The sequence below is a fragment of the Solanum stenotomum genome, chromosome 8 (assembly GCF_019186545.1).
Source record: "Solanum stenotomum isolate F172 chromosome 8, ASM1918654v1, whole genome shotgun sequence".
In the NCBI taxonomy this organism is placed as follows: domain Eukaryota; kingdom Viridiplantae; phylum Streptophyta; class Magnoliopsida; order Solanales; family Solanaceae; genus Solanum; species Solanum stenotomum.
Genome location: NC_064289.1, coordinates 12,769,794 through 12,796,874, shown reverse-complemented (window position 1 = coordinate 12,796,874; position 27,081 = coordinate 12,769,794). Strand labels below are relative to the sequence as shown.

Sequence of the window (27,081 nt, the reverse complement as noted above, 5' to 3'; positions counted from 1 at the left end):
GATTTAATTTCGACCAAGAAGTTTGCAAATTCAGCAAAATTCCGTGTTTGCATCTCACTACAGCGTTGTGCATTGGGTCTGATTTATCCATACAAAGCTTATTCAAGTTTTCATTTGCCATTTTTGATGAATTTCAAGAAAATTCAAAATTCAAATTAGAGACCTAAATAAGAAATTAGAGCAGATTACAAACCCTAAATTCAAGATTTGAAGTAGAAATGAACATTAACAACTAAACACTACTTAATTTTGAGAGGAAATTGTGAATTTTTTTATAAAAGGAGCAAGGGTTAATGGTGGGGAAGAAGAAATAATTGTTTATTTAAAGGTGGGGAAGATGACCGTTGGAGAAGGAGGAATTTTTCGTCAAAATTAACCTTCTAACGTGCCTAGAGGAGGTGAGAACACCTCCCATAACAGGTCAGCACTTAGGTGTGTAGAAAATAGAGAAATATAAAGTTCATGTGGGTAATAGGACACCCGTAAAGTTAGAGTGTGTAGTTGAAATTTCGGGTATAGGTTGGAGGGGTTTTAGACCATTTTCTCTTTTATATTCAACTAACTTACAACAGTGATATGTGAGATTAAGAGAGGGTGGTGTGTATACAACCTTATCTTGTGAAGGCATGGAGATTGTTTTTGATAGACCCTCGACTCAAGTAAAGCATATACCTAACAAACTTAAAATCAAAATATATTGACTAAATTCTGCTATAAAATCTGGTATGTCATAAAGAAACATTAAAATAAGGTCCCCCACGGGTATCATCAACACATATAGTCTAGTTGTATCAGTGAAAATTTTCTATGTAATATAGTGTAAGTTCAATTCTCATTTCCTGATCCAGATGTAATATAAATATTTTTTAAGAGATAATAGGACACCATGAGTTGGGGAAAAATGATTGTTAATTTGTTTGTCTATGAAATAAAACCAGTAACTTCATTTGTACTACTAAATAAAAGCTGTCATCCAAATTGACAAATTATCAACTTGAAGCCCAGTCCAACAAAAATTGAAAGCCCAATGTTGAAAAATATCATTTGGAGCCCAGTCCACAAAAGTTGAAAGCCCAATGTTAAACATAGCCCATAGGATAGAAACAGGTTCTTTGGATCATCTTTGAATGAATCGGATTAATTGTGTAGGGGAATCCTACAGACTTTTTACAAATATTTCTTGTATATTGACATATGATATACAATTTTAATACAAAATAGTGTATATCTTTTGTATATTTGGCTATCAAATATAATTACTTTTAGTCGACCAACCAAATATATAACTTTACCTTTAAAATGCCCAGCCAATTTATGCTATTGGGGGAGGGGATAATCAGATTATCATACACAATATGTGATTATTATCTTATAGTTGAAATTATTTTCTTGTTTTTTCTGCTCACGTATTATTTTAAGTGTTCTAAATTTCAAGTTTTACAAAAACAATATTACAAATTTTGTCAGTGTGCATCAAATATGATACAATTATTGTCATAATAACACTTTTAATGTATCAAACATTTGAAATAATAATCACCAAGACATATCATTTGAAAAAGCTTTCTTTTGGTTGGTTTTTCATTTGTTGTCCAAATACTTGTATAGGGGCATGACTTGCCAATTTAAAATCGTACTGAAAATTCCATTTTAAAGAAACGTCCTTTCCAAAATTGACTCAATTTCAAAGCTTGAACTTAAAGGCCTCTAAATTTCATCTCATTCAAAGGAAATTATTAAAACTTTGAGTCATTTCATAATAGCAAAAAAAATTAACAAGTGCTAATACTTGTTCTCTTTTCAATTTAGAAACAAAAAATAAATCCGTTTGAAATAAACTCTGAAATTTCTTTGATTTAATAAACCTTCTAGATACTTAAAAGATCATCTTAGTTAGATGTGATTTGAGTCAACTCATTTTGTTTAAATATTGATATCCCAATCCTAATTTTATGTGACACTATTTAACTAGACATAAAATTTTATAAGAATTTTTTTTTAAAAAAAAATTTATGATTCAAAACAGACTTTAGACATTAGTATACATAATCATTTCATCATTAATAATAAAATAGAGTATTTTTTAATATAGAATGATAGTTTCTTTATGAGTTGGACCACAAAACAAAAGAGTACTAAATTATAATTGATTAAGTAAGACATGTGTTCTATTCAAAATTTCTTACTTTAAATTATCTTTTTATCGTTCACGACTTTACTATGTGAAATGTATTAAGTACTACTACCTTTTTACCATCAAATTATCCCCGCAAAAACATAATCCAAATCAATGGATCATATTCTTTTTATATCCTTTTTGAAACACAAGAAGAAAGTGTATACTCCCTTTTTCTATAACACATTATTTTTTTTGGATAGATTAAAAAGAAAGGGTGCCACATAAATGGCACAAAGGAGTATATGTTTTTTTTTCTTACCAAAAATAAATAAATTAAACTAATATGATACTTTATGTTTTTTATAAGATTTACTCATATATAAGTAAGAATTTCAAAAAGTATTGATATGAGAAAAAATATAATTAAGATTAATTTTTATATCATATAAATTCTAATTAAAATATTATTTAATTTAAAAAATTAATGAAGTTAGCACTATCTAAATAGGGCTGCGAAAAAATTGAAAAGATCAATAAGTCGAATTGAAAAGAGTCTTATTGATTTATTGCTATTGGGTCATAGAATTAACAATTTTTTATTGATTTTATAAAAAAAATTATTGGGTTATCGATTTGCTTTTGATTTTTTAATATCGGGTTATTGGATAAACCGACAATTTATTAAAAATGTAGTAATTTACTACTTTACCAATACATAAATATCAAATATTAATCTTAATACCTTAGTAGATACTATTTTGATTCTTTAGCCTTCCATTCACACTTTACCATGACTTTGAATTGTTAACTTCACATTATACAAAACGTCAAAAACCTAAGGTAAGAATCATATTTTCTTAATTTTTCTTTGTGTTACACTTGTATAATTCTTTTCATGTTAGTTATTAATTCTTTTTATTTTATGAGCATTTGTAATGTTATAATTATTGTCTTGTCACGTCAAATTGTTAGAGAAGTCATATATTTGTTTTATAAGCATTTTTCATGTTGATTAAATTGAAAATCTCATTAAAGATCAAAATTAATAAATCGAAAATGGAAAAAAATATCTTATTAATTTAGCATATTTAAAAATTAAAAATTGATGACCGAAGTTAGCGAATAATAATACATAAAATAAAACCAAATCGATCAATACACACATGTGTATTTGCTATATCTAAATGTCACGAAAATTAAGACGGAGTAGGGGGATTTTTCTTTTTTGCCCACCGTCGCTCCCTTGAAAAGCGGGTCGAAAGAATCCCAGTAGTCAAATCTTCTTACTTCCACATCAATCATTATTGACTTCACTTTTCATGCACCTCCCTTTTTTTTCTTCTTCCCAAAAAACAATAAAATCAATATCGCTTTGCATTTAAAACCAAAAAATAACAAAAATAAATGTCAAATTCCTAATTTAAATATTTCACCTTCTCAGTTGAAATCTCAGCTACCTACAGTCTTTTTGGTGCTCATTTTTTTTTTTTTATTTATATTCTGAAAAGAGAATATTGGGTTTCTAATTTAATTTCAACCCTTGAATTTTCTGTATTTTTGGTGGATCTTCTTGTTGGGGTTTCACTGATTCTGATCTATATTCAAAAAAAGAAGAAATTGGTTGATTACTTTGATTTCAAATCTCGATTTTTTCTGTATTTTTTGGTGGATTTTCTGGGATTTGATTTGATTTGATTTGAATTTCCATTAATTTTGGGGTGATTATTTTTGGATTTTCTTTGTGGGTTTTGATTACGGTGACAGATAATTCAAGATTTTGATTTGGGGGTCTGTTTCTTGGATTTTTTTGGTGGGGTTTGATTGAATTTTGTTATATAAATTCAAATGTATGAAGAATAGGGTGTCACGTTCATCATCATCGCCAGCATCGTTGTTGTTGTCAATGGCTGCGCCAAGGAGTTTGGTAGTGGATACGGGGCGGTTGCTGACAAGGGATGAAGAAATGAACTTAGGTTTGACGCCGGGAGCTGAGGATTCACCGACTGGTAAAAGGTATAAGGAAGGGAAGTTTCCGTTGTCAAGATGGGAGTTTGCGGCAGCTTTAGGTGTATTTGTGGTGTTTACAGTAGGGCTGTTTTCTATATACTTGACAATGCCAGCTGCTGAGTATGGAAAACTCAAGTTGCCTCGTTCCCTTTCCGACCTCCGGATGCTCAAGTAGGCAATTGATTTGCTTTTGTGTTTCATTTCCTGCTTTTGATTGGTATAGTTTCTGTGACATTGAACTGTAGGATCAATTTGCTTTTGTTAAGTTTAGCTGTATCGTGGTTGCTTGTGCATTTCGTGTGGGGTGTCAAATTTAGAGAGACCTAAGCAGTTTGTGGAGTTATGTTGCTAGTCATTGCTGTGTTTAAGCTCCTGTTGCTTGCCACATATCCAGTGATACTTGGGGCTTAACCCTATTAAGTGTTTGAGGTGCTTTTGTTGTGTGATTCGTAATCTTGCAGTTGTGTTTTTCTGCTGCGCCCACCGTATATGTGGTCGATCATGTACCTTTTGTGTGAAAACTATTTGGCTGAAGTATAAAACAAAGCTTTGATTACTTTTAGTTTATGGTTGCAACTATTATATATATACTTTTTTGAGAACACTCAGCTTGTGCAGTGAGTAGTTGGGTGAGCCCCATATAGACTGTTTGCACTCCAAATTTCTGCATTTGGGAAATTTTCTGATACAATTAGTTTTGAGCTGCATGTAGGAGAAATTATTTGTGTATTTCCTTTTTAAAGCAGCTTTCCTCCTAAATGCATCGTTGTGTGTGTGCATTAGTTAGGGGGCGGAGGGGTGTGACTTTCTCATCAATGTACTGTTGCCAGCTTAGTTTCAGAAGTTGGGGCCTCAAATTTGATTGTGGAAAAAGGAAACTATACAAGTTAAACCTTTAAATTCTTTTTTCTGGTAAAAAAAAAAAAAACTTCTCGTCTTTTCCAGTCTAGATTTCTCTTCTATTTGAGTGTTTATCTGTGTGCCAGAAGAAATTTAGGTGTGATAATTGCAGGCTGATTCTCGTTTAGTACGTTTTCCTACTATATCCTTTTAGTTTAATCTCCTTAAGACTTACGGTTTCCTTAGATCAATTAATGAGTAGGTGCTCAGATGGAACACAGAGCATGGAAAGACTTAGGTGCTTGGTATCCCTTTTCATCTAATTCCAAATACATGAAGTAGCTGGAAGACGGTAGGTGGAGCAATAGTGTGTGGGAAGCTCTGTCAAATTGATAAATGGGTTATATCACTTGGTACCAATTTCAAGATGTTCAAGCACAAAAGTACTATTAGCAGTAGAATGCCTATCTCACCAAAGTAATACATATGGAACCATTTGATTGAGCCTATACTGCGTGATCTGTGAGTTAAGAACATAATAAGCTGATACACATTATGATGAGACAAAAAGTACAATTTCTTTATAATGGGTTTAGGTATATTTTTATTATGTATGACCCAGGAGTGCGGCCTACCAGTCAATGAAGTGAGTGAAAACCATGGGAGTCTTGGTTCAAATTCCAACAGTGAAGGTGATTTCTTCTCATCTTAAGCCTTGGTCGGTAGACTTATCCAGTGGAATAGTAGAGATGTGTGGAATCTAGCCTGGATACCGCCGTTATAAAGAAAAAGTGTATTTCTATTGTGTACCGGTTGTTGAGATAAATTTTGCTAGATACACAATACAATGCTCCAATAGCTAGTAAAAGCATCAGGATCCTATAACATTTCTGTATAATAACAAACCATTTTGTGTTAACAGGAAGAGTCAACAGCATATTTTCTGTAAAATGGAGTGAAAAGCCTTACAAAAGTCTTGTGTTCTCTGCTCTTTCACCAAAAAATTGTGTTCTTTGAATGTGAAAATCTGATGCAATCAACAACATACTCAGTGTAGTCCCACAACAACATATCTCTTAAAACGCGATTAAAGCTTGAAAATCAGGAACGATGTGGAATTTGTTAAGTATGAGGCACGAGTGGGTTGATCATGAATTCATGACCAATTGGTCAATGGTGACAATTGCAATTTGAGGAGGAGAAAGTGAGGTGGGGAGGAAATTCTATTTTTCTGTTGATGACATTGACAGTACCACCTCATTAATTAGTAATGCTTTCTGCTGTTGTTGGTTTACATAAATAAAATAAAAGAGGTATAGTTTTCCTTTTGAAGAATTGGGTTTGTCAGAAAATGATTTGGAGGAAGATAAATATCAGGTCACTTTTATACTCAAAATTTCTAAGGAAATGAAAGAGGAAGTCCAATCATGACAAGAAAGAGTTGGTTGCTAGATACTCCTCAAACCTAATGGTACGAAGATCGAAGAACAAGGTTCACTTTCAATCGTTTAGATTAAAAATCACTAGCAGTCTTCTTACCATTGTTCAGCATCACGAATGTCTGGTTGTAATGTTGCTTCTTAATTAAAATCTTTTCATGCATAGGTTCTGTTACCGAATGTTATTTGTAGATATTTTTTGGCATGATATTTTAATATGGTATTTGACCACTTTTTTCTAGTTATTATTTAGTATGGTACTGTTATTACTTATTATCTTGATTGTTCCTTCAGGGATAATATTGGAACATATGCCAAAGTGTATCCTGCGAAATTCATTCTGGGTTACTGCTCAACATACATATTCATGCAGACATTTATGATTCCTGGGACAATATTCATGTCCCTGCTTGCTGGAGCACTTTTTGGTGTTTTTAAAGGGCTTATCTTGGTTGTCTTTAATGCTACAGCTGGTGCATCGTCCTGCTTTTTTCTGTCTAAATTAATTGGCAGGCCTTTAGTTAGCTGGTTGTGGCCTGAAAAATTGAGATTCTTCCAGGCAGAGGTCTGTGATCTTCTGAAACTGTTTACTGATAATGTGCTTCTGATCTTCTAATGTCATGCTTCCTTCATTTTCTGGCACATACTAATGTGTAACATGTGGTTTCAGATAGCCAAGCGTCGGGATAAGTTGCTCAACTATATGTTGTTTCTGAGAATAACTCCAACATTGCCAAATCTTTTCATCAACTTGGCATCTCCAATCGTGGATATACCATTCCATATTTTCTTCTCGGCCACATTGGTTGGTCTCATTCCAGCCGCATATATTACAGTCAAGGTAAACTTTCTTCATTTGGTGGTGGTTTTTCCCGTCATGCTTGTCCGTATTTGATGTTCTTTCAACTGTATTACTCAATTTTGCTCTGAAATGATTGGTATAATGCATCTAGAGGACATGCTTTCTTAAAAAAGTAACTAGCTTCCTTTGTGTGGTGACTCTCTTACAACAACATACCCAGTGAAATCTCACAGGTGGGGTGTGGGGAGGGTAGAGTCAGGAGTGTATGCAGCCCCTACCTCATGGACGTAAAGAGGCTATTTCCCAACTCTCTAACGCCCATCCAAATATTCTTAAAAAAAGTACAAGTAGCTGAAGCCTTATTCTCGTTATATATGGGTAAATCAGTTCCAGGATGTCATGCTTGGCACTAACATAGATGTTGCATTAAATGGTAGAAGTATACCAACACAATCTAACGTTGGTAGCATTAAGAGTTGGCCTCTACAGGTGATGTGGAGTCCCATAATGTGATAGTGATGGTGAAGGTTCTCTGTGTGTTACTTCCATAAAAAGACGAAAGCTATATTGGTGCGTACATTAAATGAAAAGATCATCAAGTGCATTTTCTGAAATCGAGTTAAAATCATGTGAGCTGTTGACCCACAGCATATCATCTAAAACTGTCCAAGTGAATAATTTGGCAATGCATCTCTCGTCTTGTCTATTAACTAAGATGATACATCTTTTGTTGAGGTTTGCAGTGCCAATGTCACTTGTGAGACCTGAGTGATCACTCCTTTATATTTTTGTAATCTCATATATGATGTTTTATTTTAACTTGTCAGGCCGGCCTAGCTCTTGGTGAGCTGAAGTCTGTGAAAGATCTGTACGATCTCAAGACCTTGTCCGTGCTCTTCCTCATTGGTTTTATCTCGATATTACCTACCATCTTGAAGAGGAAGAAAATATACGAATAAAGCTCCTCCCAGAAGGCCAATTTGGATCCTCTTGGAAAGTAACTTATAGAAGATATAGTTTAATTTTATTTCGGAGCAAATTGGAGAGGCAGAGGCAAGACATAGTGAGACAAATCTATATTTTACATATGGAAATCTGAAATCTACATTTGACTGTCCAATCCATTGGTAGAATAGTGGAAAATGTTGTGTTCTTTACCAACTCCTTATGTTTTACCCTCTGTTAGTCTGTTATCTGACCTGCAGTTACCAGTAGTATTGTTAAAGGTAATGTCAAATGTAGCAGACAGATTTTGATATGAATTCTGATTCAAGATTAATCTTATAGTCATTTCACTGTTCAGTATTTTCTTGTTTGATCTTATGGACATCCCAATTGCCATGTTATAGATAGCTGCAACTTTGTTTGAAGGTTGTCTTTTTTTTTCTTTCTGAAAATTAATTCCCTCAAGTCTACGATAACATGTTAGGTTTAACAATCTCTCAACCCTTAATTTACACAAATGCTATGACATGAACAGACATGTTTGGTACTTGAGAAGAAGATAAAGAGGTCATAATAATCACTTGCGATTTAAGAAGATTATGAATGAGAGACATGTTTGGCCTAGTAAGTGCAAAGAATAATTGGCGTTCAATCAAAAAGAGGTTTCTGAAATATTCAAAACTCAAGTACATTGCTCAACCAAATAATACATGCAAAGAAACAAAATGGATGGAAATTACAACAAAAGATGAAGTTAAATGCGCCTTCCAAAACTCGTTTCTGTCATTGCTTCCTCGGTCTATACAAAACTACATAATCCTGAGAAAACAGTAATTTGGATGTAATCTTGAGCCTAAAAGTCACTTGGCTGCTTCTAGGTCTGCAAGGGTGACTGCTGGTGAATCTTGATAACCAGTAATGCCCATTATTCTTATCCGAGTAATTGGCTGCATGATTAACAGAAACCAAATTAATTTGGGATAAGCAAGGGCAAGATATGATATTCTGCGCAAATATCGTTTTAAGGGGCATGTCACATACATGGCTGCAAGCTCACTAATTTAGACAGGTTTCATGTTTGCATGGTAATTATTTGCACACATAGGTAAAACTATGATAGACTACGGTGCGTCTTGCTTTACGGGCTAACAGATAGGTTAAAAAAGTTCAATCTACTTTATAGTTATTCAGATATCACTAAAAACAGTTCTTTAATACCTGTCTGTGACCAATGTTCCTTCTGTAGTTCTTCTTCTTCTTATACTTGAAGACGATAACCTTCTTATCTTTCAACTGCATGGAAATGTAATAATGAGCCAACAGAGATGTCAAGTAAACAAGATATACTCAGCGGAAACTACAGCAGAGGAAGAATGATGTCTGACCTGCTCTTCAACAACAGCATGGACTGTTGCATTTGGCACCACTGGTTTTCCAACCCAAGTACTTGTTTTTGTTCCCACTAGTAACACCTTGTTTAGGATAATCTGCAGAAGCAGCAAGTATAGATGCTTCAATAATGATTCCTAGTCATGGAAATTTTGAAATAAGAGTATTGCCAATATGACAAGAAAACCTTGACATACACATATAACCCTTATATCAAATGTTAGTTTCCGTGGAAAATAACTGGTGAAGACATGTACTAAAGACAATAGAAATATGAGAAGCAAATGTAACTATTGGTTGAAATTGATGCCTTTCGACATCATTGAGAAATTGCTGCATGCAAGCTCTGTTTGATTGGACACCACAATGTTGATATGAGATAGCGAGAGAAGGAAAAAAAACTCACATAAGTAAAGCCAACACCATAGAGAAGTTAACCAGATTTTGGGAAATCAATTGTAAATTAAGTAAGACCAAAGGATATGCTCACTTTGTCATTGACATTTGCTCCTTTAAGCCTCTGGGTGTAGATATACCGCCCAGGAAAAACAATATATTGCCGAGATCCAACCTAAGAAAGTGAAAGAGCAAAAATGAACAAACAGCTTAATGTATTAATGACACGCCCAATAAAGTTATATTAGGGTAGTGTCACATTCATCTGAAAAAAAGAAAAAAGAACAAAATAAAGCACAAAATTTGACACCTAGAGGACTTGAAAATTGTGAGCAGCAGGAACAATGATCAGATTGAAATAGCAGCTATAAATCTCCTCGCAAGAGTGAGTATTTTCCACACGGAGAAGAAAAATATTCATCAAACAAGTAGTAAACATGAATGTTTTCTCCGGTTAACTACAATAGTTCACATTCAATAAAAGATGAAAGTGTAGAATATGGCAACCTCAAAATCAAATTTCAACAATTACTAGACTTTTGCTTAAACATTCGCATGGACTTGTAGATATGCATTCCCTCTGACAATTGTATAACACCTAAAGTTAGAACTAGATGATAGTTATTAGTTATTTATTAGTTATATAACTTATAATCTGCCATATGAACCCCTTTGCGACTTAACTAGAGGAAACGCCTACCCAAAATAGATGGTCCACTTAGAAAACAAAATTACACTAAAACCAAACAGAACATAGATTGAGATTTTTGAAATTGGATGGTGTCTAGAACACGGGTAAGGATATTCCAAGTACTAAACCTTCGTCACGTCCTCAGAGTAATTATAGTTTTCTGTTAACATCAGCCAACTCCACTGGAGAATACTAAGGATATAAAAAGTTCAGTTCAGCTTATTTAGCACGGACTATTTAAACATTTCCAATAGCCACCACCACTGCCAAGTCAATATGACACAAACACATAGACACGCATATTGTTCCTTGACACCCTAAAAATAAATGCTAACCCTAAGCATCACAGAAATGGCATTGACGTATAAATAACAGAACGAAACAATTCCATTGTAACACTCCATGTTTTCACCACATACAACATAGGAAGAAGAAATGTATCAATAGTACTAGCAAACACAAAATTTGGACGAAGTGAGTGCGGTGTGGTGGAGCATTCTTCGTGAAAACAATTTTTTGGAACTTCTGAATCCCTTTGACATAAAGGATGTTTTCGTTCTAGTGGCAAAGGTAATTCGACAAATTGCTTCAATAATAGGTCTGAGTAATTTTGAATTCCCCTTATTAAAATTCCGAGTACTTTTGTGATATCAAAGGTTGAGAACATGACAATCTTGAACCAAAGTTGTGATCTTTATACAAGAAACTAACGTTCCCTCTCGTAAGGGAAGAAATCAATTTCCTATTTCCTTTGAGAAAACAATTCAAGGTAACAGACAACTGAACATTTTCCGATGAACTTCCAAATTTTCATTTGGGAATAAAACTTCCTCATAATAAAAATCCAAATTGCACCCCCACATTGAATTCAAAATTCAAAACAAACAGATATGTATACACAAATTTGAACATGAATGAAAGTGAGTCGTCACCATAACAACAGCAAAGATTTCTTCCCGTTTTGGTTCCAAGCTAGTGGCTTCCACAACTGGGGTTGCAACAGGCTCTTCTGGGTCAGCTTCAATTTCAGCTACTGGAGCTTCAGATTCAGAGTATTTGGGTACAAAAGAGGATAAAGAATTGGGCTTGGAGAAACGGAGATTGAGAGAGGAAAATGAGTGAGATAGAAAAGTAACATTGGAATTTGCTTTGGGAACAGAAAGGGTGTTTAGGAAAGTTTGGTTCTTGGAAAGTGCTGTTGAGGGGGAAGATGTAGAACACAGGGAAAGGGTTGCCATTGTTGGAGAGTGAGAGGTTTCTTGGGTATTCTGTGTCTCTCTCTCAATTTTATCTGTGAAAGCCTATCCTATCTGCAGTGGTAGCCAAATGACTATTTTACCCCTGAAATCTTCTTTAAGTAAATTTTTTAAAAAAAATAAAGTTACAATATTCGAAATTACGAAATTCTTTAGCATATAAATTATAATATGGTCATTTACATTTTACACTTGAAGCCATCATAATTTGATTTTGACTTAGGTTAATTATGTAAAGCCTCCCATCTTCTTTTTGCAATTATATATGCATTCATAGTTCTATCTTCACCGTAGGAGTAAGATTCCATATACAATATTCTTTCTAATTTGAAATTACATCAAGTGTGTTATTATATTTGTAGTTGTTATATACCTCATATTTGGCTACATTTACTCGAAATTGATGCTAATTTCGCTAATGATTTGAAAATTTAAATTTGACTATTATACTCTAATTAATTTGGGATATAAATACTCAATGATATACTAATTAGAAAAAAATTATTAGTAATTCTCTTTCGATTTTAGTATACTAGACAAGTAAAAAGGAACGGTGAGAGTAGAAGCTAAAAACACATATTAGCAATACTAAATAGTCTGATTAGTAACTTGTGATTTTGAAAATTTCAATCATAAGTTATCAGTTGAGAGAAATGAATGAACAAATGCAGACTATGTAGTCCCGCAAAAGCCTAAGAGCAAGTCAAAACTACGAGAAAAGCGTCAGAAGTTTTATGAAGATAGAGACTCAAATTAGACTTTAAGTTGGTGTGCCGCGTGTTAACAAGGGCACATCTCATTGTTAGTCAAACAAAAACAAAAGTGATGCCGTGTTTTATGTTTAAAATCAAGCCTACAAGATTGGAAGAAAATAAAACAGGAATATAACACAGGGTAAAAGAAGATTTGACATTTATTTTAGTGTTTGACATATGACAAAATAATCTTAAAAAGTACTCAATTTCTAATAACATCAAATTAATATAGACATAAAGAAGGTTTTTACAACACTTCTTAGGTACAAACAACTGTAATATTTTAGAATTTATGAACTAGAGGAAAAACCCTCAAATTATATAAGATAAAGTAGCAAAGGTAGGAGTAACGTCTGCTTACATCCCACCCTCTCCAGATCCCGCTCGTGGAAAGATACTGGGCATGCTGTTGTTGAGAGTAGCAACAACTGTAATTTTGCTACTATAGCACTAAACCTATCTACCATGACAAAATAATATGAGCACCAATCTATGCTGGTAATAGTCCAACATTGTCTTGGCAAATACAGCTCTACTTGGCCCCTTTCATCCAGTTGAAAGCCTCCACGACCTCCTCAGGTTTTCGGTTGGTCCAACGTGTTCTATCAGCTTGGTCTGGTAAACAATCATGCTAGAATTAGAGAGTTAGATACCAAACAATCTAAATATAATGTTGATATGATACATTTTCTAATAGTATGCATTAATTGATTATGTTTCAGTCTGTAATTTTGAATGAGATGTATCTTTCTTTTTTGAAATTTATCGACTAGTTGAATTGATATTTTATAGAAAAGTTGTTAGATAAAAAAATAAAATATAGAAGTGGAAACCTTCTATTGTTTTTTCTCACTGTCACTTGCTCCAAGTGCATCTGCCAAGTTAAAATTCAAATTGCCTCTCATTGTTCTAGCTGCAAATCCTGTATTTCCCTTCTTCATCATTGTTGCAAATTCGCCATAATCTATACGTCCATCCTGCCAAACAGAAAAATATATTAGCTTGACTTAACTTAGAAATGTGATGCCCATGACAGAGGGCTGGTTGATGAGGACGGGTCAAAGAGAAGGACTGACAGATTTTTAGGCCGACAAGCTCCTGAAGAAGGGGTGCATATGAGTACATGACACTTTAGCGACTCACACGTTGGAGTGGGAGAGGAAAATGAAGGGCTTTATGAGGCATAACACAAGTTCACATGATATACACATTTTTGGACTCAATGATGGTGAGGTGCAAAGGACAAACTTGTGAGATCGTTTGGGCCAAGGCCACCACAACATACATGCATTTGTATAAGCACGAAAACCGCTTATTGTATTGCATAATACCTTTCAATCTTGTTTTGTGAGGTGTGCGACCTATGTTAGATACCACAACTTCTGGTGTTCTGAATAACGAGTAGGTAATTTTTGATAGTTATGAAAAAACTTTTAAAAAGGACATGGATGAACTAAACATTGGACAAGTCAGCTTTTTTCGTTTCTTTTCAGGAGAGTAACTATAGCTAAGGAGACTTACATTGTCTATGTCAATCTCTTTAATTATGTCATCCAATTTAACATCACCAAGGCCAAATTCTACGCAAGCCTGTTGAAGCTCATCAGTTGTGATATAACCACTTCCATCTTTGTCAAAGTAGGAGAATGCAGCAAGCAGATTCTCCTCTCTCTCCATCTTATTCAAATGCAATGTTGCAGCAATGAATTCACCATAGTCAATCGTGCCACTGTTGTCAAAGTCAGCCTGCAAAAACATATCTCACCGCATCATTTTGCTACTTATTTTAGAGGGACTAAAATCTTGGACTAATGTTCCCACTCGCGCTCTGTAAGAAGGTAGGATCAAGAAACAGTGTACCAAATGGATAATGTGTCAAGCCAAATTCTCATGCTTTTATCTGATCATGCACAATCTATGTGCCAAATGGCCTTGTAAAATATAACTCAAAAGGCATTTTCACAAATCTATAGAGATTCTAAAACAAACGAAATTAGTAAGTACCGCTTTCATCAGGGCCTTGATGTCGGACTCCACTAGGTCAGATCCTACTCTTTTCAAGCCATCTTTTAGTTCCTCATATGTAATTGTTCCACTGCTATCTGTGTCGATCATTTTGAACAACTGCTTTAGGCCTCCTATTTCTTCCTCCGAAAGCCTTTCTGCTATGACCTGTTTATATTAAGTGTTACAATTATCAGAAATCAATCTAGTATGCAAAATCCAAGAGCACACAATAAGGGTCTGCAGAACAGAAAGTAGCCTATTGAAAACCATCACAATCCACATGCTGAATATTCAGATTCTGGAGTGAGATTTTTGTTTTGAGACATCGCCAAAAGCAACATTTTTTGGCTGAACTTCTAATTGAGATACAAGTAGTTAGATTTCACATCCTAGCTGAAGGTCCTATAAGTACATGACAATTGAGAGCTTTGAACAAAATCTCTTGTGCAAAATCATAGCTCAAGGATTCTATCTCTAAGGATGAGATGAACAAGTAGTAATGACTAATGCCAAGTCAAGTAATTTCCGGTTGAACTGTAACACAGAAATTTTAGAACTGTTAAAGATGTACCAAAGTAGTGAATATGCATTGGATAAACATAATATCTTAAGAACTTTTCCAAACACTATCTTTAGTGCAGTTATCAAATTAATTCTACGGAATTATGTTTTTGTTTTATGTTACTCAAAACTCTACGAAGACATATATGCTTCATTCCATATGATAGAAACCATGCTGGAAGTCCCTAAATCATAAGGAGCTAATAGAAACATAAACAGTTGATATTTAAGCTTTGATGATGCTCTATACTTGATTCTTGAACAACAGGTGATCATGAGAAAATTTCATGATACTGATGAATTGACTGATGTGAATATCTCAATGAAGCACGCAAACATATTTAAAGCAAATATAGTGAAGAGATCTAGTTAAGAATTTTATGTATGTCAAGCTATGATATATTAAATGGAATCCAAGAAATAACTAACTATCAAAAGAGCAAAGATGTATAAGAAGTACATACTCGTAAAGCCATCTTTTTAAGTTTGTTCATATCATAGAACTGCTTAAGACGATTCAACACTGCAGATCCCAAAGGTTTGTCTGGAGCAGCTGCATCGTCCACAAGCCACGGATGACCTTGGAAAATAAAAAAGGCAAACAAGTTTTGATAATGAAACTATAAACTTTTCTAATACCTTATCAGCAAATTAAATAGGTGGTACTCACATAGGACTTCATGAGCAGTTATTCGTGCTTTAGGATCCCTATCAAGCATCTTTTTAACTAAGTCTTTTGCACTATCAGAAATGTGAGGCCAAGGTTCAGATTCAAAGTCTATCTTCCCTTTCAAAATCTGCTTGAATATACCATTGTCCGTCTCTGCATGTACGGAAAGTGAAAAAAGAAACAACAAAGTAACAGATAGTTAATCATTGATTCTCTGTCTTCTAATAAGAAAAGAAGATAAATGAAGCTACAACATTGTAGATTTACCAGCCCAAAAAGGAGGAACCCCAGATAACAAGATGTATAAGATGACTCCAGCACTCCATACATCTATTTCAGGTCCATAGAATTTATGCAACACTTCAGGAGCAACATAATATGGACTTCCTACAACATCAGAGACATATTGCCCTGCCGCAAAATGTTAAAAAGAGTATATATAAGTTCTCCAATTTCATCAAGTCAGGTAGCCAACCAACTGAGCTACTAAGATTCCCGTCCTAATACTTCCATCGATTGGAAGAAACCAAATTCATTCACAACACAAAGTCCATTTGGATCTACCAAAAACATGAATAAGACAAAGTACAAAAAGATTGTTTCAAGAACAAATGATCCAAGAAAACAAACCAGGTTTATAAAAAATCGACAACCCGAAATCTGTAGCCTTGAGAGTAGCATCTTCATCAGAACTATCAAATAAGAAATTTTCAGGCTTAAGATCTCTATGCATGACACCAAGAGAATGACAAGCCTCAACAACTTTAACAATTGTTTTCATCAAATGTGCAGCTTGCCTTTCACTATAATGTCCCTTTTGAACAATCCTATCAAAAAGCTCACCCCCTTTACACAATTCCATAACAATATGGACAAAAAGATTGTCTTCATAAGTCCCTTTGATTCTGACAACATTAGGATGTTCAGACAAATGATGCATTATTTGAATTTCTCTCCAAACATCCTCATAATCTTCCCTACATAAAAGTTTCCTTTTTGGAATTGATTTACATGCATATTGTAGCCCTGTTGCCTTTTCAGTACATTGATATGTTGTACCAAATTGCCCTTGCCCTAATTTCTTACCAAGAGTGTAATGTTCCCTCAATCTTGGAGTTTGGTAGGGGAGAACATTGGGAGATGGCTTTGAGGATATAGGAGGTCTCTTTTTTGCTACAACTTGTGCCATGTTTTCTTACAACAATTTTTTTTTGTGTGTGTTTTCTTGATTTTGGAGAAACTAAGGAAAATTTTCAGTTTATGTTTTTTTTGTTTTCCATATGTAAAAGTTGTTACCAATTTTCTTGATGTATGGTCAGTGTTATCTGGCGGGAAATGTGGTGTTAGTTGTAAAGACAAAGTGGAGTGGGATTTGGAAAATGGAAGGGAGACATGTCCAACATCAATCAATTCTATATTTTTCTTTATTCATTTTTCAGATTTATTACATGAGTGGTGTATTTTAACGTGTTGTAACATGTTACTTGTCTTGTTTAGATATTTTTCAGTTACTATACTCACTTATTATGGAGGGTGAATATTACTTTTTAGATAACATGACTATATAATAAGTGTATTTTAACGTGTGGTAAGATATTACTTGTCTTGATTAGTTATTTTTTTAGTTTCTAAATTTGGGGGGTGAATATTACTTTTAAGGTGACATGACTATTAAAAAAATTATATATTGTTTTTGTGTACAAAAGTCAAACTCTTGTTTCTTCACCCAGCACTAGTAATTGCATATCTAGTGTTCCACTAGTTCTCTCTATGATTTGAAACTTTTACATTTTGGTTGGAATGAAAATGTCAACTGAATTGCATTATCCAATTGATAAAAAGTAGTGTTTTTTTTATAACTTATAACACCTTTATAATGGAACATGATTGTAAAATCTGTTCATATTCCTCCGTGGGAATTTTTGAAAAAAAAAAAATGTAGCAAAATATTAACCAATAAAACTGTTGCAAATTACTCTTATATCTTGGAAATTTATCACCTTTCACTTTAAAAGTGAAACAAATACAGCCTAAGTTCATGTTATGTTTTAAATGAGATGCAAAATCCGTTGCTGCTTTGTTAAGTATTTCTTGCCTAAATTATTCACCATCCTTTAATGTGGTCATACATAAAAGTATCACAAGACAACTATCTGTACAAGGATATTAAGCAGATGATTTTATTTTCATATAGTTAAAACAAGCGTTACAGCGATAAGTACCACAATTACATTAGGGAATAGGGATAGTCCTTCAATCTAAGTTCAAAACACCATTGAAACAAGCATAGATAACAAGTTTATACACATCAAAGAAACTTGTTTTGGAGATGAGGTCTCAAGTATTGTCTTTCAGACGCGTCGAGTGTGCAACTGAACTGTTTGGCTTGGAACAACTTGCAGCACTCCAGGTTGCTCTGCAAAAGTGATATCTTAGTTAGGCTAGTCTGAGAGCTTAAAACTTCCGAATAGAGCGATGCAAAAATCGTATGAACATATTTTCCAGGAAGGTACATGCAAAAACTGATGCATTATTGAATACAAAACTCAGGTTTAAGCGGAATCCAAAATAGACACAATGACCATATAATAGGGGAGGGATTTGACTTAATGTTGGAACATTACTCAACTTCAAGAATTGTCAGACTTTCATCCAGGGTAAAGAACATATAAAAATGAAGCACTCAGGTGCATCTTAGACATCCTGGAAAACAGACTCCAGAACCACAATGCTGACGTTTTGATAGACATCAAGGATGTATATCTAAGATGAATCGATATGACATAGAGATACTTATAAGAAGACACTAACAGTAAGCATTTTTTTTTTTTGAACCTGAAAAGAAAAAATGTCCAAGCACCAGTAAGTATCGTGATCATTGTAGCAAAGGGCAAGCATTCTAACGGAAGGAAGGCCATAAATTCAGCAATTTTAGTAAGGGTTGCTAAATATCAAGCACCAGCTACATCACTGCACCATGCCAACCTGAAATTTATTTAGACTTAAAGAATGATCTAGAAGGTATTGGACCACTAGGAGTAACGGTTCTGTGTCTAGAGGGTATGCGGAGGGGTAGAGGTAGGCCTAAGAAGTATTGGGGAGAGGTGATTAGACAGGACTTGGCTCAGCTTCACATTACCGAAGACATGACTCTAGATAGGAAGGAGTGGAGGTCTCGTATTAAGGTTGAAGGTTAGTAGGACTAGCGTGTTGTCTCTCCTTGCAAGGGTAGGGGTTGTTAGCGTGTGTAGTAGTCCTAGTCTTGCACTTGCAGTTCTTGTCTGTGATATCGATAGCCTTTTGTTGTTTATTGCGTTTCACTTCCCTCATTGATTATTGATGTCATTGTCTTCCTTTGTTGATTGTATATTATCTTTCGTATTTGATGGTATGTATATACACTGTCTTCCTCGCCTTTTACTTGGATTTGATGTACCTGAGCTGAGGGTCTTCCGGAAACAGCCTCTCTACCTCACACGAGGTAGTGGCAAGGTCTGCGTACACTCTACCCTCCCCAGACCCCACCTAGTGGGATTCCACTGGGTATGTTGTTGTTGTTGTTTGTAATCCGTTGTCTCAGGGCATTTCCTTCCCAAAATTATTCCAAAAAAATGTACACCTAACATCATTCCACTTGTCCTTTTATCATGTAAAGTTGAAAATCGCATCAATAATGAATGATTCTTTTCATCCTTTTCATGTAAAGTTGGAAGTCCTACACTAATATTGCCATTCCTCTTGTGCTTCTTCACATAGTTTTTTTTTTAAAGTGGCAAGTATTATTGTTATCAAATCCAGCACTAAGAAAGTGTTGTGGTTGCATCCAAAAAAAAAAAAAAGAACAAAAGAAAAGTAAACCATGCCTATCACTAGTGGACCAGCTTGGTCAAGAATATGCTTCACATAAAACCATTAAACCAGTCCTAAAATAACCCCAGCCCCTTTCTTAAGCCAAAAGGAAAAAAAATCCAAATCATTCTTACATAGTTCATGACAAACATCCTCACTCTATTTTCTGATGGTTAAACTATTAATGATGAAATGAAAAACATATTTTGAATTTGAGATTTAGCATGAAGCTAGAAATGTGTGTGTAATTGTTCCACCATCCCTTGAACATGAAATACTATGTTCAACTTTCAACATGAATGCCAAGTACTTCAACAGACGAGCGTTATGGCTGTCATAGTTAAATTCACCATACTAATTACTCATCTCAGAAGAAGATACAGACCAACCATATACCAAAATAATTTAATCAATGATACTGAAAGAGTAGGAAGTAAATTCTTACTTGAGAGCTCAGAAACCTGCTCAGCAGTCAGCTTTGCTGAGAATCCACTAGCTGCGTGCTTGTAACTGTATATCAATGCCTCTTTTGCAGCCTCCTCACTTTTTTGATTACCACAAGTATACACAAAATATCAGGATCTTTACTCCAAAAATTTGTAGTGTACAATACATTTACCATACAATAATCATGACAATTACATACAATTGATGATTGATAGCAAGCATTTTCTATCCTTCTTTTTCCTCACCAAAGAAAACAGCAAATGATCTTGAAACCATTATTCATTCATTACTACAATATGAGATTTAATGAATATTGGAAAGTTTGCTTTGAAAAGTTCCATACTTTATTCAAATTAAGATCACAAAAGTCAATTAGACTAGTTAGTAGTTTTGATTGTCCAAATTAACTATTCGCAAAAAATAAACTTGGTACGAACCACTACATGTTCCTAAAGTTCGAGTATACATTGCATAAATTTTTGCAGTAATAGAGCTATAATTTAAAACAATAAACTAACAAAATCCTTTAAATCAGATTACTCCTCCTATAACTTTTGAACTGTTTGATCTAATCACTTTGCCCCTCACAATTCCCTTAAGAAATGCCCAAACATGCAATCATTACCTAGCATTCAGAAATAGGTACAGTAACAACATCAAAAAATGCAATAATCGAAGCAAAGACCAACAGGTAATACATAAATCGAAGGACAAGAAACCACAAGATTAGTGCTAATGCTATTGAAATTCACAGAGACAACACTCAACTACCTAACCTCCTAAACCTCCTATCTATGGTGCGTCATGTCCTCGATAAACTGAAGGTACGTCATGTGCAGTCTAATCACCTCACCCAGTATTCTTTGCCCAACCTCTACATCCCTTTAGCCCCATCACTGACAACCTCTCACATTCTTAATAATCAAACACATAAAAAAATGAATTCAGAAAAAATGAATTCAGCGTGAATACAAAGACAAAGTCCAACCCCATGTGGAAAAAAAAGATCAAATTTATTATCTTGAAAAAAGACCAAATCTTTGATGAAATTGATTAGAAACAGGGTCAATCCAAACCTACCCACAACCCCATCTTCCTATACTGCAATTCAAAACAGTAAAAACAGATAGAATTGGAAAAATAATTCGAACCTGCCAAGAACAGAAGTTAGGGTTTTGATATGATACTCCTCAGGTTCTTGATCTTTAGGTTGCTCAGTATACACTATATGAACTTTGGATTCATTAGAGGGTTGTGAAGCTTGTGAATCTGCCATTGTTGTTATAAAAGCTGTAAACAACAAGAAAAACAAGAGAATTGAAGAAAGTATTTGATCCTTCTTCATTACTTTTAGGCAGTATTTATAAGAACAAAAGGATATTTTTGGGCTTTTTCTCCTTAATGACTAAGTTTCAGAGTCTTCAAAAATTACAATACAACAAATTTTTTGATTCCTTTTCGTGTTTATACACTATATACTTTTCTGCCTTAGAATTTACGTTACCTACTATTATAGATTTGTCTATGTCCAAGTGGTCACAAGGTCAAGACTCACTAACGGTTTGGTTTAGAATTATGCGTATATTAATAGTGTATACATTAATTATAAAAATAATTTATATTAGTCTAATTTTACATTTAAAAAATTTGATATTCTATCTTGAATAAATAAATGCATAGAATCTTCATCACTTATACATGAATTAGTTATACAGATTTTCAAAATACAAACCAAACACTATAGTATTATAATTTTGTATATAAATAAATTTATCCTTTAACCAACTTTTAAACATGATATTTACTTATACATAATTTAATGTAAATAAGTAAATAAGGTATCGTTTTTGTTCATAATTTTTCAAACAAACACCGCGAAAGAGTAGCTTTCCATTTTTATTTTATTTTTATGTAAATAAAAAAAGGAAAATAGTTTCGGTCTTAATGTTTGGTAAAACAACATTTTCTCCAATAACAGTTGAATTGTTATTATTTTAAATATAAAACAACTTCTTCAAACATTTTTTTTTAAAATTTTGGGTTAGAGATGTTCTGATTTGTCCTTTTTATTTTTTTGGAGAAAGATAAATAATGAGTATTATTTATTTGTCTTACAAGAGTTGTCTGCAAGTATTTGTCTAATCCAATTTGTAGTTATTTATATTGGCTTGAAAATTGGCATGTATAACCGTATTGTCATTCTTTCAAGTTAAACGAGTGATGCGTTATGGGTAACCATCCATAAACCAAAGGTACATATTTCGTTGCCTGTGATTATGAATAAGCAAACAAATATAGCAACATCATATAACAAAAATTTGTCACGATCTAAGACTATCTCAAGTTGTAACACGTTGCTTAGAGCCACGAGTGACTCAAGGCTAACCTCATAATATGGCATGACACTAGAAATATACAAGTGATAACTAAAGATAACTTACACAAATGCCGAAGCTAAAACTCAACTAATCTATTAAACACAAATAGATTAATATCTAATATGTCACGAGCTGAATCTAAATTGATTGTCTGAAAAGTCTCTACTAAGATGAGATGCTAGGACAAACCTCTAACTAACTCTAAATGCCTGAAAACTAAAATAATAAGTTCCGTCCTACAAAGATGAGGACTCACCAAAAAAAATGTTAAGCTGATCTGGAGTCTTACTAACCGTGATCTTAGTGGTGAACATATACTTTTGAACAATATATGCAGAAAGTATGTGACTAATAATATAAATATACTAAGTATATGAGGTATGCATGATAAAGTAGCAATTGACTATGTTGAACTGCAATGTCATAAGTTGATGCAATGACCAAGTAAATAACATAAAATCTAATAAAATATTGTACTGACATAACTAAATACTTGGTCATGCCATAATCTGAAAAAGGTTGAACTGTGGGAGATATTACTAACCGACATATAACTATGTGAGCTACTACATGGAGTTTGATATATAATCTCCATCAAAAAGGTTCACTGCACTTTGTCAAGGTATAAAAATTTATCTGAGCTAATATGAATTTACTAAGCTAACATCGGTAAAAGACTAAGGAGTCAACCCCAACTGACGAGAGACCCCTTTTAATTCCTACCGTGGCACATAGTTCTAGGACTTGGAGATTGCTATTAAAGGTGTCATGTCTCAACTAATAGATGTACCTTAATCCCTAGGTCCATTCGATACTAAGTAAAACTCCCAACGAAAATCATGCAACTAACTAAAGACAATATTGATTTGATAATACTTACTCCTCTATCTAAAAGTATCTAAGATCATGAAACCTAAAAATCTGAAACATGCATCTAAAAATACATAATTTTGAGCCATGAAAATGCATATATAATGAGAGTTCATGAGAATACCATTTAAAACATGAAATCACAAGTAAAAACATGCAAGCACAATTGCACAAACCATTCATGAAGAACAACTGATTTATATTGAGAACCCATGAAATCATTGGTATCACTCAAAACTACCTCCTAGTTGAAACACGGTGCTTAGAGCCACAAGTGACCTAAGCTAACCTCATGGCATGACATGACAATAAAAATCAACATGCAATGGCAATAGAAAGATAATAGAATGTGAAACTAAACTAAAAATTGTTTTAAAATATCAATAGTTTTATGAAATATCTTAGAAATCAAGAAACATATGTTTTCTTCAGGAAATTATGGTATGGGTAAGCCATTGTTTGGCATTAAATTGGGTCAGGAAGAACAAATTATTCCAGCTCCGAAGAAAAGATTCATCTTCCAATTTTCCCTTCCTTCTAATCTAATATTTTGGATCTTAGCTTCCACATTCCTTTTATTGAGCATAATGATGTGAATCGAGCTTGTTGTATTTAGTATACAACGTCAAGCAGTTCTGTTTCCCCTACTGATGATGTGCTGAGAAGTCCATTGTTGGAACTAGATCGATCGATTTTGGGTCAAATAGAAAGAACTAAAAGATTCCACCTTTAGAAAAGCGCCTACACCTAATGGCTTGAGCCACTATTCTCATTTCCTCGCTCACCCATACACATAGATGAATCTAACTGACTGTCTGAAAAACCTCTACTACTACGAGTTGCTAGGACAAACCCCTAGCTAACTCAAACTGTCTGGAACTGAAAGTATATGACCAAAGAGAAAATAGAAATCGTCCTCTAGAGATGAGGACTCACCACCAAGCTATTGCGTTGATCGGGGATATACAAACCACAGTCTGAATGCTGAACGTCCAAACCTATATTATCAAATGATATAGGCAGAAAGTATGGTGTCAGTACTTTGAACGTATTGAGTGTGTAAGACAATGCATGATAAACATAGTACCAGGACATGATAAATCTATAAAACATGTTGATGTATTGACCAGGTAAAATAACATGAAACTGAGATGTGTTGTACTGAAATGCATAAATACATGATCATGCAATAAGTGGAAATTTGATTGTAGGAGACACTAAAACCGACATAAACCACGTTAGCTACTACATGGAGTTTAGTATACTGCCCTCACACGAAAAAGATAGTGTCCAATATTTACCAAGGTAAGAGACCCGATAACTATGTGGATCAAGTAAACTAATGTGTCAACTTAGGCATAAAAACCTATGATAGCACGTAATTCTGGACTTAGAGCTTGCTACTAAGGGTTCACAGACACTAATTGAAATTCTTCATCCCTCAATTCGCTCGTGGCTAAGTATACTCCCAAGGAAAACATATATTCAACTAATACAGTAATAATATGATAATACTGAAATACTAATACTTGATAATAGTTGAGTAGCTCATAAAATCATGAATTAAAAACTGATAATTTCTTAGTATAACTGAAAGACGCTATATTTGAAAGCATCTAAACCAATCAACCGATTCATTGAGTAACTCTTAGGTAAACTATTAAACTAATAAGAGTTGTATCGTCTAACTTCATTCAAAAATGAAACTGGAATTTTTATAGAATCAAATTATAAAATCATTTCTATTTTGATCATTTCTTAGATTCTGTTGAATTGTATCGAATCCATTTTCTATTTAAAGCGAACACTTATAAAACTAGAAAACTTTTTCTTTTTACTTTAATTTAAGTTTAACTCATTAGATTCAGTAATAAATTAATTCACATAATATCTTGAATGATTGAGAAGAAGAAAAAGTTATCACACAATCATGAAACCTAATAATATGAAAACATGCATTCTGAAATCGTAAAATTTTGAGTCATGAAAATACTTGTATAGGGTTTGTTAAAATGTCATTCAAAACATGAATTTCATAAATAAAACATGCAATTAAGGGCTATTCACAAATGCATTGAAAACACGATCTAAAAACCCTAGGTTTGGAGAATTCATATACTGAAGAATTGAGATTTTCTTAGGACTCAATGGGTGAGAGGAAACAATGAAATCTCACATACCTGGAATGAAGAACCATAGCTTGAATTCCTTGAATGAAAGACTTAAAACTTGAAATCCTAGCTTGCCTAAGACTAGACTTGAGAGAGAAGAAACTTAATTTAGGATGTTGAGCGTGTAAGTGAGGATCTAAGTCCCTAAGAATCCCTTAATCCCATTTAGAATAGTACAAAACGACGTAATATAGGAATTAAAAGAGTGAAAATTAAAACCAAAATAACCCTATAATAAAAACTATCGGAGGTCATCTACGGAGGCCTTTCACAATCAGTATAATTATCAACGAACCGTGGAAGTGTGTGTAAAAGACAAAAATTTATGGATTCTGAGAATCAACCATATAGACTCTTCTACGATCCGTCAAAGTTCTCATAGAAGCATAGTTGAACAAAGTTACTGAGGTTCTGATCTACGAATCAATCTATGGCTCGTAAAGGCTTTTACCATCCGTAGAAGTGTCCGTGAAAGCACATATTTTTGTAGTCTGATTTTCTAAACTTTCTCGTTTTGATATGGACTTAGGAACATTTGGGACGTTACAATCATAAAACCCTAGGTTTTTGTAGAAATCGTAAACTGAAGAATTGGGTTCTCTTTAAGACTCAATGAGTGAAAAGATAATCATTAATGAAACCCCACATACTTGAAATGAAGATATTGTCTTGAATTTCTTTAATTGAAACTTGAAACCTTAGAACTCTAGTTTTTGCGTGAGAAAACTTGAAAGAGAAGAATTTGACTTTTTGAATCTTGTGTGTGAAAGGGAGGGTCTAGGTCACTAAGTATCCCTTAATCCCACTAAGAATAGTTAAAACGACATAATATAGAAATTAAAAGAGAGAAAAAACTAAAACAACTCTACTAAAAAATTTATGAATTCACAACAATCCATGGTTCAATCTGCGTGTCGTAGTTCCCTGCCCGTAGAAATCGGAGAGAAACCTGAATTTCTGAAGGTCAAACCACGAGACCAAACTACAATTTATGGTTCCTATGACGACTTGTATTGATCATTCGTAGAAACAGGCTGATTTTATGTGTTTCAGTGTTTTGATTTACGGACCAGTACCCATAAAGGGCTTTACAACCCAGACTTGGCTTGTAAATCTTAAGACCAATTTCCCAATTCTCTGAGGTTGAGCTACAAATCTCATCTAAGGTTCGTAGTTCCAGCTATAGCCCGTAAATCTCAAAAATTTTGCAAACTAACATTTGTTGAACTTCTTAAAATCTGATCTGGACTTGAAAAGTATCAAGGTATTAAAAAATTTAAAAAGTTCCAACATGCCCTAAACCATGTGAAATTATATTTTTGAAAAAAGAACTTATAGTTTAATTAAAAACACCTTGTATTTTTCTTCGTTTGTAAAACACATTCTATTCCTAATTAGAAATATTACTTTTTAAAAAAACCTATTCTTGTTTCTTTCTTTTAAAATCAGTTTTAATAATAAATAATGATCTTAAATCTCATTTTGTCAA

The 27,081-nt window shown here is 33.7% G+C and overlaps 4 protein-coding genes across 5 annotated transcripts; 1 reads left to right on the top strand and 3 right to left on the bottom strand.

Moving 5' to 3' along the window:
- Positions 1-3,318: 3,318 nt before the first annotated feature.
- On the top strand, positions 3,319-8,237 carry LOC125872665 (uncharacterized membrane protein At4g09580-like). The gene is made up of 4 exons (XM_049553427.1): positions 3,319-4,297; positions 6,700-6,970; positions 7,076-7,246; positions 8,035-8,237. The coding sequence occupies exons 1-4, from the start codon at positions 3,969-3,971 to the stop codon at positions 8,164-8,166; spliced, it is 903 nt and encodes a 300-aa protein (XP_049409384.1). The 5' UTR covers positions 3,319-3,968; the 3' UTR covers positions 8,167-8,237.
- A 562-nt stretch (positions 8,238-8,799) lies between these two features.
- LOC125872672 (50S ribosomal protein L21, chloroplastic) lies at positions 8,800-12,006 on the bottom strand. Its single transcript, XM_049553433.1, has 5 exons — positions 11,561-12,006; positions 10,032-10,112; positions 9,538-9,639; positions 9,371-9,445; positions 8,800-9,099 (listed from the first exon to the last, which is right to left on the bottom strand). The coding sequence occupies exons 1-5, from the start codon at positions 11,864-11,866 to the stop codon at positions 9,013-9,015; spliced, it is 651 nt and encodes a 216-aa protein (XP_049409390.1). The 5' UTR covers positions 11,867-12,006; the 3' UTR covers positions 8,800-9,012.
- An 811-nt stretch (positions 12,007-12,817) lies between these two features.
- Positions 12,818-17,110, bottom strand: LOC125872650 (calcium-dependent protein kinase 11). 2 transcript variants are annotated; one of them, XM_049553413.1, is made up of 8 exons: positions 16,508-17,110; positions 16,145-16,288; positions 15,878-16,030; positions 15,672-15,787; positions 14,644-14,811; positions 14,161-14,385; positions 13,473-13,616; positions 12,818-13,270 (listed from the first exon to the last, which is right to left on the bottom strand). In XM_049553413.1, exons 1-7 carry the CDS (start codon positions 17,064-17,066, stop codon positions 13,476-13,478), a joined length of 1,506 nt encoding a protein of 501 aa, XP_049409370.1. In that variant the 5' UTR covers positions 17,067-17,110; the 3' UTR covers positions 12,818-13,270; positions 13,473-13,475. The 2 variants fall into 2 exon arrangements, with proteins under 2 accessions (XP_049409370.1, XP_049409369.1); XM_049553412.1 differs by having other exon boundaries at positions 12,818-13,254.
- Positions 17,111-18,041: 931 nt separating this feature from the next.
- LOC125872680 (subtilisin-like protease SBT3.9) lies at positions 18,042-21,614 on the bottom strand. Its single transcript, XM_049553440.1, has 3 exons — positions 21,325-21,614; positions 20,172-20,269; positions 18,042-18,293 (listed from the first exon to the last, which is right to left on the bottom strand). Exons 1-3 carry the CDS (start codon positions 21,516-21,518, stop codon positions 18,229-18,231), a joined length of 357 nt encoding a protein of 118 aa, XP_049409397.1. The 5' UTR covers positions 21,519-21,614; the 3' UTR covers positions 18,042-18,228.
- Between the last annotated feature and the right edge of the window lie 5,467 nt (positions 21,615-27,081).